The sequence below is a fragment of the Anomaloglossus baeobatrachus genome, chromosome 5 (assembly GCF_048569485.1).
Source record: "Anomaloglossus baeobatrachus isolate aAnoBae1 chromosome 5, aAnoBae1.hap1, whole genome shotgun sequence".
Classification (NCBI taxonomy): Eukaryota; Metazoa; Chordata; class Amphibia; order Anura; family Aromobatidae; genus Anomaloglossus; species Anomaloglossus baeobatrachus.
In genome coordinates, this window is record NC_134357.1 from 551424378 (window position 1) to 551436955 (window position 12578).

The 12578-nt window shown below is 44.4% G+C and overlaps 2 protein-coding genes across 2 annotated transcripts in view; one reads left to right on the forward strand and one right to left on the reverse strand.

The window, feature by feature from the left end:
* Positions 1–10267, reverse strand: part of LOC142312238 (uncharacterized) — a 155119-nt gene extending 144852 nt beyond the window's left edge. The window contains exons 1-3 of the mRNA XM_075351155.1: positions 10202–10267; positions 9997–10120; positions 9816–9913 (exon numbers count right to left, since the gene is read on the reverse strand). Of these exons, the coding sequence (XP_075207270.1) occupies positions 9816–9913; positions 9997–10120; positions 10202–10225 (246 nt within the window). The 5' untranslated portion in view covers positions 10226–10267. The remainder of the gene's footprint in view (positions 1–9815; positions 9914–9996; positions 10121–10201) is intronic.
* The window catches only part of LOC142312968 (uncharacterized), a 408714-nt gene that overhangs the window by 292981 nt on the left and 103155 nt on the right, over positions 1–12578 (forward strand). The gene's annotated exons all lie outside the window — the stretch shown is intronic.

Below are 12578 nucleotides of genomic sequence, written 5' to 3' on the forward strand. Positions count from 1 at the left end.
GCAGATGTTACTGTTGCTTTACCACCCCCCCACGGACATAAACTTTTTTTTCCCTTTCCAACACGCCTGTTCCCCTTTCCACCAGCATCTGTCCTTTTGCCAACTCATTTTGTTTGTGAACAAATTGGACACTGTTTGTTGCACTTAAAATTGCGTAGCAGAAATGGAGAGGTGGTGTAGAATGCAGAGGTGGTGTAGCTTTGTTGTCAGCAGACGAACGTCACTGACTATCCCAGACAATGATACTATGCCCCAAGTAACTGCCTGCACTTTTTGCACTTAAAATGGTGTAGCAAAAAATGGAGAGGTGGTGTACAATGCAGAGGTGGTCTAGCTTTCTTGTCAGCAGAGGAACCCTCACTGACTAACTATCCCAGACAATGAAACTTTGCCTTCTTCTGGATCAACATGTTAGGCAACGGGTTAAACTAGATGGGAGTCTCCCTTCAACCTTAAAAACTATGATACTATGACTATGAAACTATGCCACTAAAACTTCCTGCACTTTTTGCACTTAAAATTGCGTAGCAAAAATGGAGAGGTGGTGTGTACAATGCAGAGGTGGTATAGCTTTCTTGTCAGCAGAGGAACCCTCACTTACTTTCCCAGACTATGAAACTTTGCCCCAAGGAACTGCCTGAGCTGATTTAGGCAGATGCTGTGACAAACCCTTGCACAGCGCTGGCACAGATCTGCCTAGCAAAAATGGCTATGAAGTGCTGTAATGTAGCCCTGAAAAGGGCTGAAATTACAAGTAGTCCCTAATCCCTAAACCAATGTGTAGATTGCACTGTATAAGTGTATAGCGCACACAGCAGCAGCGGGAGCGGTGACTGTCACACACCCGCATCAGAGAGATAATGGCGGCGATGGGGAAAATGGCTGGGTCTTATAGGGCAAAGACATGTGACATGCACAGCCAATGACACATGCCCTTGCTTGTTTGGCAAAACTCCACTTTGCTGTGTGTGTGTCTGTGATTGGCTGACAGCCTGGTCTGCCCGATTGTACGCACGGTTAGGAAAAAAAAAAAAGGCAATCGCCATTCTTTCAGCACTCAGCAGCACTGATTAAACCCCATTCCCCACGCACATTATACGCTGAATTTTGGTAATATCATTAGTAACAGTGACTGACAGTATTACAGTGAAAAGCCAGCTAGTAACTAGCTACGCTTTTGGTGATCGAACCGTTATCGAACGGTAACTCGAACGGCCGAACTTGAAGCAAATCGTTAGAGTTCGTCGAAAGACTCGAACAATGCCCAAAATCACTCGAATTTGAAATTGGCGAACAGTTCGAATCGAACATTGCTCATCTATAGTGTCAAGTTTCTGGTTGGCTACCCATTCTCATATTTCTCTGGCAATCTTGTTGCTGTTCAAGCACGGTTATATCCCAGAGGGCAGCAGCGGAGTTGAAAGCCCGACTATTGAGTTAGCGTTTGTACTGCTACATAGAAGGCTCCCTGGTGAGACAAAGTCCAGAATTTGGTGCGATATCTCTGGCGCGTTATAGTAAAAAGGGCAAACAGGGTGTCCTTAATAGTCCCATAATCCAGGCAGTCCTGAGGCCCAAGTGATCGGACAGAAATCTGGGTCCGGCCAGTCAAACTAGTTCACAGGTATTTGGCCCAATCAGCTGTGGGCACCTGGTGCATCAGCAATAGCGTCTCAAAGCTTTGAAGGTGTTCATCTACTTCGGGCTAGACTTATTAAATGCTGTCACGTTCCTGTAGCAGAGAGTATTTCCTTGGTGGTGAACCCTCATGGAGGTAGGCGCTAGCAGTAGTGTCACGCTAAATACGGGGAAATACCAAGTGAACGGTGAAGAAGAATTACGGTGTCTTGGGAAGGGTGGGTGAGCCCTGAACAAACCTACCGCTGGCCCTTGGCTTCGCTAACCCCCCCAGATAGGTTCCGAACCTATGTGCAGAGCCGGATACCTGACCCTGGAATAGGCCCCAGGTAGGGAATGGATGGGATGAGCGCTTAGTCAACCCCACTAAACACTAAAGAACACAGAGAATACACAGAGGAGAAAGTAAATGAATATCTTCTCTCCATATGACTCACGGAGAGGAACTGCAACAACAACAAAGTTTCTCCAGAAGAATACAAGCAGACTGGACTTGAAAAGGGTTGTTAAACCTATCACCAGCAAAAAGCAAGGGGGAATGAGAGTAATTAATGACACAAAGGGAAGTGCTGATGATTAACAGCTGAAAAAGTGAGGAAATCCACATGATCCTAAAGAGAAAGGGATTAACCTTAAGCAGGGAAAAAGGGAAAGTCAGAGAGCAGCTTGTGTAGCCAAACATTGTGACCTTCTACAGCCAGACACTACAGGACTGCCTGTCAAGAGTAACACACCCGTAACAGGTAGGGGAACTGGAACTCCCAAAACTGATTGCATAATACAAGCCCTCTGCCTGTTTGAAGCTCCGGGTCTCAATGCGGCTAAGAACTCCTGGATTCGGGCTGCTTGAGACTGGGTTTTTAATTCCAGATAGCCACTGGATCCTTGATCTGGCATGCAGTTTAATTCCTCTGGGCCAATCTCAGTGGGGTTTTTGTCATCCTCCTCAACATTCTGTGCATTTCAACACACCAGTTCCTGGATCAAATCTGACCGGGTGTCGACCTGGTATTCAATCTGTCAAAACTGGCAGAGCTGTAATTGTTGTTTCTTGTGGCGGCTGTATATCCACTCCGGTCTTCTTTCCAAGGCCGAGTTGATGGGGTTGAATATGGTGGTGTCCGAAACCTGTATGATTCACCTATAGCTTCCTAGGTATGCCTATATGCCTCCATGGTTAATGAGCCTTTTGATGTTGTCTATGAACACCAGCCCCCAGCAGCTACCCCGGATCAGCCGCTTTGAGTAGTATCCCACTGCTTCTACCAGTTGTGGAGACACTAGGGTGCTCTCGTCTGCTTGTTTGGCTGTCTTCAGAAAGACCACTGCACACTACTTCCCCATGGGCAGAACACTATTCAGACAACACAGGGTAAGGGAACCACACCATGGTAAAAAAAAACTTTATTGGTTTACCAACAGGCAAAAACATATTGTACATACCCAGCAAGAACGCACGGTGGTACAAGCGACAGAGTCTCACCCATCCGTTGGCTCGCAAGGGATTAGAATTGTTGTGACTTTGGGACTTCCAGGTCCAACTTTCCCAGCCTGTAGCACTGGTGGGCACCCACTGAGATCAGATAGTGGCAGGCTTTATAAGCTGACCGAACACGGCAAGATATCTATCCAGGTGACCGAATTGTCCCAACATGAGTTCTCCAAGCGAATTTTGTGGGCTCGGCATGAAGCAGATCTGTGATCCTGCAGCTGGAACCAGAGACTCAAGATTGAAGTCCTGTAGCATGAATTTGGTGGCAGGCACAAGGCCCTTTTAATAACCCACAGTTTACATTTCAGGGTATTGTGTCTTACAGGATTGGTGGGTGTTGACTGTTCTCTCATTGGTGACTAGTTCAATCAGACTGCATAATTTTCTTCTGATTGATGTAGCCAAAGGGGCCGAAGCAATCCACATTTAACAGACGATAGGGCTGACATGAAACAAAGGCTAACTTATCTTGATTTATCAAATGAACAATATGTCTGGCCTAATTAAGAACAATACAACCCCCACACAAGTGGCCAGATGCTGAGTTGTCACATATAGCACAACTGCAAAGTTACAAAGACATTGCCTTTCACCTAAACTGACATCTCAAGTAAGGAGAGCACTAATTATATAGAAGCAGCCAAGAGACCTATGGTCAGTGGAGAAGCAGCAGAGATCCAGAGCTCATGGTGGAGAATCTGTTCACAGGATAACTAGAAGTCATAAAATCCACAAATCTAGTATTTATGGAAGAATGGCAAGAAGAAAGACATTGTGACTTGAAAACAGATTTGAAAATTGCTGTTCACCGCCTTCATCCAATTTAACTGAGATAGAGCTATTTTGTAAAGTAGAAGGGGCATAAATGTCACCTAGCTACCTAGCAGACCTGCAGTCTTTGCAGTAATTGCAGTGAAAGTCGGTCCTACAATGTATTGACACAGTATTTTTAAAATACTTAAGAAATCCATGTATAATTTCCTTTATACTTCATAAATATTTGCTACTTTGTGTTGGTATCACATAAAACCTCAATAAAATACAGTTGTTTGTGGTTGTAAAGTGAAAAATTGTGGACAAGTTCACAAGATAGGAATAGTTTTCAGCCTAATAAACTATGAATTTTTGTCACAAATGTACTCCAGTCCAGACTCAAGTTATTTTATGTATACCAAATATTTTGGTGCAAATTCTGTGCCAATTAGCAAACCATAAGACTATTTGCACTAAAATTCACATACAGTGGGGAAAATAAGTGCCGATTTTGCACCTTTTACCACCTACAAAGAATGGAGAGGTCTGTAATTTATAACATAGGAAACTTCAACTGTGACAGACAAAATAAAAAGAATCCTGAAAATCACATTGTATGATTTTTAAATAATTAGCATTATATTGAATGAAATAAGTATTTGATCACCGCTCGCCAATGACCATCTGGATGATCCAAAGGAGGTATGGGAGTAACTCATTGGGTCAGATGAGACCAAAATAAAACTTTTTGGTATCAACTCCACTCTCTGTGTTTGAAGGAAGAATAAGAAGAATGAGTACAACCAGAAAGAACACTGTCCCAACCGTTAAGCATGGGGGTGGAAACATCATACTTCGGGGCGGGGGTGCTTTTCTGCAAATGTGACAGGATGACTGCACTGTATTAAAGAGAGTATGGATGTGGTCATGTATCGTGAGAGTTTAGACATCAACCTCCTTCTCTCGCATTGAGGATGGGTCGTGGCTGGGTCTTCCAGCATGACAACGGCACGAAACACAAAGCTAGAGCAACTAAATAGTGGCTCCGTAGGAAACATTTCAAGGTCCTGGCGTGGCCGAGTCAGTCTCTAGACCTGAGCCCAATAGAAAATCTTTGGAGGGAGCTGAAATTCAATAATGCCCAGCAAGTTCCCAAAAACCTGTAAGATCTGGAGAAGATCTGTATGAAGGAGTCGCCAAAATCCCTGCTGCAGTGTGTGCAAACTTGTTTTAGGCTCTGTGCCCACGTTGCGTATTTGTATGCAGTTACGCTGCGTATTGTACTGCAGCGTAACTGCATGCGTCCTGCGTCCCCAGCACAATCTATGAAGATTGTGCATAATCCATGCGCACGTTGTGTTTTGGAACTTAGCGATTTGCATGCTGCCAAATCGCTGCATTCTAAAGAGCAACATGTCACTTAGGCTATGTGCCCACGTTGCGTCCTGTCCCTGCAGAAATTTCTGCAGCGATTTGAACAGCACACATGCGCTTCAAATCGCTGCAGAAACACTGCGTAATGAATGCAGTGAAAAAGCCGATTCCATGCGCTCTGGATGCAGCCCCCACCATAGACAGAGCGGGACCTGCATCCAAAGCGCACGAAAGAAGTGACATGTTGCTTTTTAGAACGCAGCGATTTGGCAGCATGCAAATTGCTGCATTCTAAAACGCAACGTGTGCATGGATTGTGCACAATCTTCACAGATTATGCTGGGGACGCAGGACGCATGGAGTTACGCTGCAGTGGAGAACGCAGCGTAACTGCATGCAAATACGCAACGTGTGCACATAGCCTTTTTCCATGCGCTTTGGATGCAGGTCCCGCTCTGTCTATGGTGGGGGCTGCATCCAGACCACTTGAAATCGGCTTCTTCACTGCATTCATTAAGCAGTGTTTCTGCAGCAATTTGAAGCGCACATGTGCTTTCATATCGCTGCAGAAATTTCTGCAGGGACAAACGCAACGTAGGCACATAGCCTAAGAATTACAGGAAACGTCTAACCAATGTAATTGTAAACAAAGGTTTCTTTAACAAATATTCATGTTATGCCATTGGTGACCCCGCACTCCATGTGTAGGGGGCATCGATGCTCTTACCACGCTGGAATACCGCTCATCCTGGCTACTGTTGCTTCTCCCGGCTCCCACACATGTGCAGTAGGGCTCTAGGGTGTGTGCTTAGGGTGCGACTGCACTGCTCTCCCTTGTCTTAAAGAGCCAGCGTGACAGCCCAAGGCTCAGAGGCACAGTGTCTTTTACACATCCTCCCCCATTGGGAGGTGCCAGTACAATGCGTCTAGTTAGGTTACTCTTTCTCGCTAGCTAGTGGTCAGGTCCCTCCAGCCCTTGTCCGTGTACTGTGTTCTCACCTGTGTTTCTGCTCAGTACCTCCACTCCGCCTGCCAGAACCTGTCAGTACCGGCTTGTCTCCGCCAGCATCTATTTACCTTATGGTGTCTCCCAAAACCTGCTAGTATCTACTAGCTCCTGCCTGCATCTTCGACATCTGCACCGGAGTCTGCTCCAGTCTCCCCATCCTCATGCCCCAGTTGCCGAGGCACTAAGATCCCCTGTTGCTGCAGCCTGGCGGTTACCTACCAGCACCAGCCTATCCCCAGCACCTGTGGCTTTAGCGAAGCATCAGTAGTCGCTCAGGTAAGCTCCTTTGGGTCAGTGATTAGTGTCCTGGTTCAGTGGGTCCACTATTTTCCTTGTTTGCTCTCGTTGGGAGTGACAATTAAGTTTTAGGCTATGTGCGCACTAGCAAAAGGATTTTTCTCAAGAAATTTTCTTAAGAAATTTCTTGAGAGTGAAGGATTAGCGCACCTGCGTTAAAAAAACGCACCCATAACGCACCGAAAAACGCATGTGTTTTTACCGCGTTTTGGTGCGCTTTTTTGCAAGTTGGTCCCTGCATTTTTTAATGCTTTAACAGCAATAAATAATATAGATAATAGATAGATAATCGATAGATAGAGAGATAGATAATGGTTAGATAGAAAGATGGATAGATGAATAGATGATAGATGATAGATAGATAGATAGATAGATAGATAGATAGATAGATAGATAATGGATGGATAGATAATGGATGGATAGATAAGATAATTGGATAGATAGATAATGGATGGATAGATAGATAATCGATGGATAGATAGATAATGGATGGATAGATAGATAGGTAGATAGATAGATGGATAGATAATAGATAGACAGACACATAGATAGATAGATAATGGATAGAAAGATGGATAGTTGAATAGATAGATAGATAGCTAGATAGATAGATAATAGATGAGAAAGACCTATATAATGTCCTACCCCCCTGCATATTCTAAGCTGGCACCCTTTGGTGACTTTCATGTGGCACTAAAGGGTGCTTAGCCTTGTATTTAGCCCAAAAATAAATAAATAATTAAAAAAAAAATGACGTGCGGTCCCCCCTATCTTTTGTAGCCAGCTAGGGTAAAGAAGACGGCTGCAGCCTGCAGACCACAGCTGGCAGCTTCACCTTGGCTGGTAATCCAAAACAGAGGGCACCCCCACGCTGTTATTTTAAATTAAATAAATAATTTAAAACAAAAAACATGGGGAACCCCCCAAATTGGAACACCAGCTAAGGTAAAGCGGACAGCTGTGGTCTGGTTTTCTCAGACTAGGGAGGTCCACCGTTATTGGACACTCTCCAGCCTAAAAATAGCAGGCCACAGCCGCCCCAGAAGTGGCGCATCCATTGGATGTGCCAATCCTGGCGCTTCGTCCCAACTCATCCCATTGCCCTGGTGCGGTGGCAAACGGGGTAACATATGGGATTGATGCCAGATGTGTAATGTCACCTGGCATCAAGCCCTAGGGTAAGTGATGTCACGCGTCTATCAGATACCTGACATCACGAACCCAGTCAGTAATAAAAAAAATAGACAACAAAAAAAAGTTTTATTTGAAAAAAACACTCCCCAAAACATTCACTCTTTCACCAATTTATTTAAAAGAGCAATCAAATCCGGGTCCGGCGTAATACAATAAGGGGGTCCCATGACGATCCATACCATAGTCACTGTCCCAGTCAATGAAGAACAGAATGTTCCCCATTGGCTGGGAGAGCAGTGCAGTGACCTGAGCTAACAAAAATAGGTCAGCCCAGTTCATTGCACGGGATGATGAGCGCTGCTGTCAGGAGGTTAGATGAGATCATTACCTGCTGTGACGATCTCCTGCACTCCTGACGTCAGCGCTGTCACTGACTTCTATGCCCGCCGCGTTCTCAGCAGTATCGCGGGAGACCGTGACGTCACCGCTAGTGACAGTCTCGGGCCGCCCACAAGACTTTATGTGAGAACGCGGCGTGCATTGAAGGCAGTGACAGCGCTGACGTCAAGAGTGCAGGAGATCGTCACAGCAGGTAATGATCTCATCTAACCTCCTGACAGCAGCGCTCATCATCCCCGCGGCTGCCTGCACTGCAGTGTGAGAAGCTGCTGATACTGCAGTGTGGACAAACACACACTGCAGTGTGGGCAACCGCGTGGCTGGAGCGGGACACAGACTGCACGGGCACCCGACGGAGGACACACGAAAGTGCATCCGTGCGGCTTCCAGGGATTTTGCGGGTCCATTGACTTGTATTGAGTCACGGTCCGTTATCATGGAACAGAATAGGACATATTCCATAATAACGGAGCGGACATACGGCATCCGATGTGTTCTTTTGTAGGATCGGATGACATGGAAGTTCTTCCGTGTACCATCTGATCCTACACAAAAGACATTGAAAAAATAGTCCTGTCCGTGGGTCCTCAAAAAAACTTGAACTGACCAGGAGAGATGGAATGGTCATTTAATGAGCCCATAATGACATCACTTCCCTGCAAAACGCAGGCAGTGATGAACATTATGTCCCGAAAAACGTGAAATAACGCGGGAATAATGCAGGAAAACAAAATGAAACGTACATAATTTGCTATCTGCGTTATTCCCTGCGTGATTTCATGATTACATTACAGTCAATGGAGTGAATAACGCAGTTAGCTGCAGAAAACAAGTGACATGCACATTCTTTTTCTTAAGAAAATCTACCAAAAGAATTTTCGTAAGAAAAAAACGCAGTGTGCGCACAGCTAATATTTTTTGCCAAGGTTTTGCTGGAGAATGTCTGCAGAAAGGTTACAATCATTTTCTCAAGAAATTTCTGCAGGAAAAACGCAAAAAAAAGCGGGTAAAAACACAGTGTGTGAACAAGGCCTTAGGCTATGTCCACACGTGTGAGTTCTGGTTGACAAATAAAATGCAGCGTTTTGACAGCAGTAAAAACTTTGTGAGCCTAAAAAAATGCATCCAAAACGCTGCGTTTTGGATGCATTTTGGATGCGTTCTGGATGCATTTTTGACAGTGCACTCCCACAGACAGAGAGAGTGGGTGGAAAATGCAACCAAAACGCACAAAAGAAGTGACATGTTGCTTTTTGAAACACATCGATTTTGTCAAATATTTGGCATCCAAAACGCTGCGTTTCAAAAAGCAACGTGCGCATGAGATTTGATGACTTCTCATAGACTTTGCTGGGGACGCACAGTGAATGCATTTTGACAATGAGACGCTGCAGTTTGAAACGCAGGAAAAATGCACACATGCACACACAGCCTTTTTCTACCAAATACTCATCCATCTGCACGGTCACATTGAATAACAATTGTCTGAGTTCGATCTGTTATTTTATGGACAGCATTCTAACTGAAAATACAGTAGAGTGAACGAGATCTAAAAGGAATCACCAAAGCTCTTATCGCTCCTAATCCTGCCATCTCCACCGCTCTCATTACACAAGTATAACACATATAATACTGGAGGATAAAACAAGACTGAGCACAAGACCTTCACAGCCGTCTACACATCATAGGGAGATTTCATGGCACCTTCTCTCCATCTACCTGATGATCCTGAGGAACATCGGGATCTTCTTGTTTACAGTCCTGTGGGAGAAGAGGACGGGGACATCTCTCTGGTGTTGTCCTCTTACTGGATAGAACTGGAGGAGACACATACAGGGACTGAATTCATTCCTTACATACAGATAATTATAGGCCGTGTGTATTTAGTCCTGTCTATTACCTGGTGATGTGAGGGGCTGGGGAACCTCCATCATGACGTCCTTGTACAGATCTTTGTGTCCTTCTAAATACTCCCACTCCTCCATGGAGAAATAGACGGTGACGTCCTGACACCTTATAGGAACCTGACACATACAATGATACCGTCACCCCCGATCCCTTCATAGCGTTACTGTATAATGTCCCAGCATTCCCAGCAGTGTCACCTCTCCAGTCAGCAGCTCAATCATCTTGTAGGTGAGTTCTAGGATCTTCTGGTCATTAATGTCCTCATGTATCGGGGGGTGAGGTGGAGGCCCCGTGATTGGGCTCAGGGGTCTTCCCCATCCCTCAGACACAGGGGCCTGACAGCGCTCACTAGAGGTCTTCTTCACTACTGTGTAATCCTGGTTATGGAGAGACACAGTAAGAAATCTCACTACAGACATTTCCAGAGTCCTCACCTCTCCAGTTCTGTCCATCTGTTATTCCCATAGATAAGAATGATGTAATGTGACGTCATCAGAATCTCTCACCTCTCCAGTAAGCCGGAAGAGGATCTCTAGGGTGAGGTGTAATATCCTCTCCGCCATCTTGTCCCTGTCCATATCCATACTTCACGGGGCAATCAGGAGAATTCTCTTCTATAGAAGATCTCCACTGAGAGGATCCGATATTGTAGGGACCTGAATGGGGAGAAGATGACGATGTAACAACATAAAGAATCCGCTGTAATAATACAATTACTGGAGATAATCGGGGAAACATATGAGGAGACAGAATGTGTAGAAGTTGTTCGCTCTTGTCTCTTATAGACTACAACATAAATTGAATTGCTGACTAAAGTCCCCGTCACACACAGAGATAAATCTTTGGCAGATCTGTGGTTGCAGTGAAATCATGGACATATTGTTCCATTTGTACACAACCACAAACCTGGAACTGATTGTCCAAAATTTCACTGCAACCACAGATCTGCCAAAGATTTATCTCTGTGTGTGACAGAGTCTTTAGACGTCTCCTCGGCCCCCAATCACTGGTTATTTCGGTCAATGATTCAGCCACTGATTGACTGCAGAGATCACGTTTGTTATCACTGACTAAACTGACAGGAAATCCAGAGACTGGCGGGGACCCCAGCAGCGGGGGCACGGGAGTAATGGGGGTCATTATGTGTTACTATTATTAGTATTTTACAGTAGTCAGTTTTTTCTCTCTACTAATAAATCCTATATATTTAGGCCACACACACAACAAGCAGTTTCCTCCTCGGAGTCGGCAGCTGAATACGTTTCTCATAGACTCATCTTCCATATCACTAATTCTCCTCTCATTTCCTTACACTGGAATCGGCATCAGCAAAACTGCAGGAGATATTCATTACACGTGAGAGGAGAAATAACGACTCCATGATGAGGACGACATCTTCATCCTCTACTAAGTTTCTATAAACATATTTGTCCGGTGTCCGTCACTGATTCCATCATCACCATTAAATACACAGGAAAATGTCTACATGGTTGGGATTTTAGTTTCAACATTATTCTTTTTTTTACCCTGAATATGTTTTTTTTAGGCATTTTCCCCTTAGGCTTCTGTATATTACACGTAAACTGCCTGAAAATGTAAGCAGGGGCTCTTTGCCCCCCTTCCCTCATCATTTCTAGATTGTGGATGTCTGCTTGGTTGCTATGGTAGTTAAAGGCCTAATAATGGTTTTTGGGTTTGCAATGTACAATGTCTACTAAGCTCTGCCAGATGAGGCATCCAATAAGCTTTTAGGTCCCAAACACTAAAGTCACCGCAACTGCTGATTGCGGAGGGGATTGATTGACTGAATAATATATATGGAGCCTCCCGACAGATGATGTCAGGGCAGAGAAGGATCCGGCATGCTGAATTTCAGAGACTAATCTGTTTCTTCTTCCTGCAGATAATCCTCCTCTCCAGGACTCTGGAGACGTCTCTCTAATAGAGACCACAGGAAAGCTGGAGTGTTGTTGTGTATGGGGGAGTCGGGAGTGAAGCCGTGAACCCATTGATGGTTCGGCAGACAGTTATCTAATGTGTATGGCAGGGGTGGACAATTAATTTTCCCGAGGTACCACATGAGAGACCATGACAGGTGTGGAGGCCAAACCAATAGGTTGAAATGTATTTTGCTCAATATTAATATTAACATATTCATTATAATTATTATTTTATATAATTTAATATATTGAGTGGAATTAAGTACGCTGACATCTTCCTATACTGTATGAGCCCACACAGCACCCTACACAAAGTACGAGCCTCCACATAACTCCCTATATACAGTATGAGCCACACCATACAGACTTTTTCATTCCTTTGGCTAACATATTTTGTTACACTACAACCTGTGTTTTAAAAATTTATGTAATCTGATTTGTGTGTGATGAATCAGCACTAAATAGTCTAAGTTGGGGAAGTAAAGTAAGAAAATTACAGGCAAAAACTAAATTTATGGGTTGAAATTAATAAAAAAAAATGTCATGTGCTTATGTATTCACCCATTTTGCTATGTAGCCCCTTAAAATGTCTGGTGCAAGCAATTATTTTCATAAGTCCCATGCTTAGCGAAAG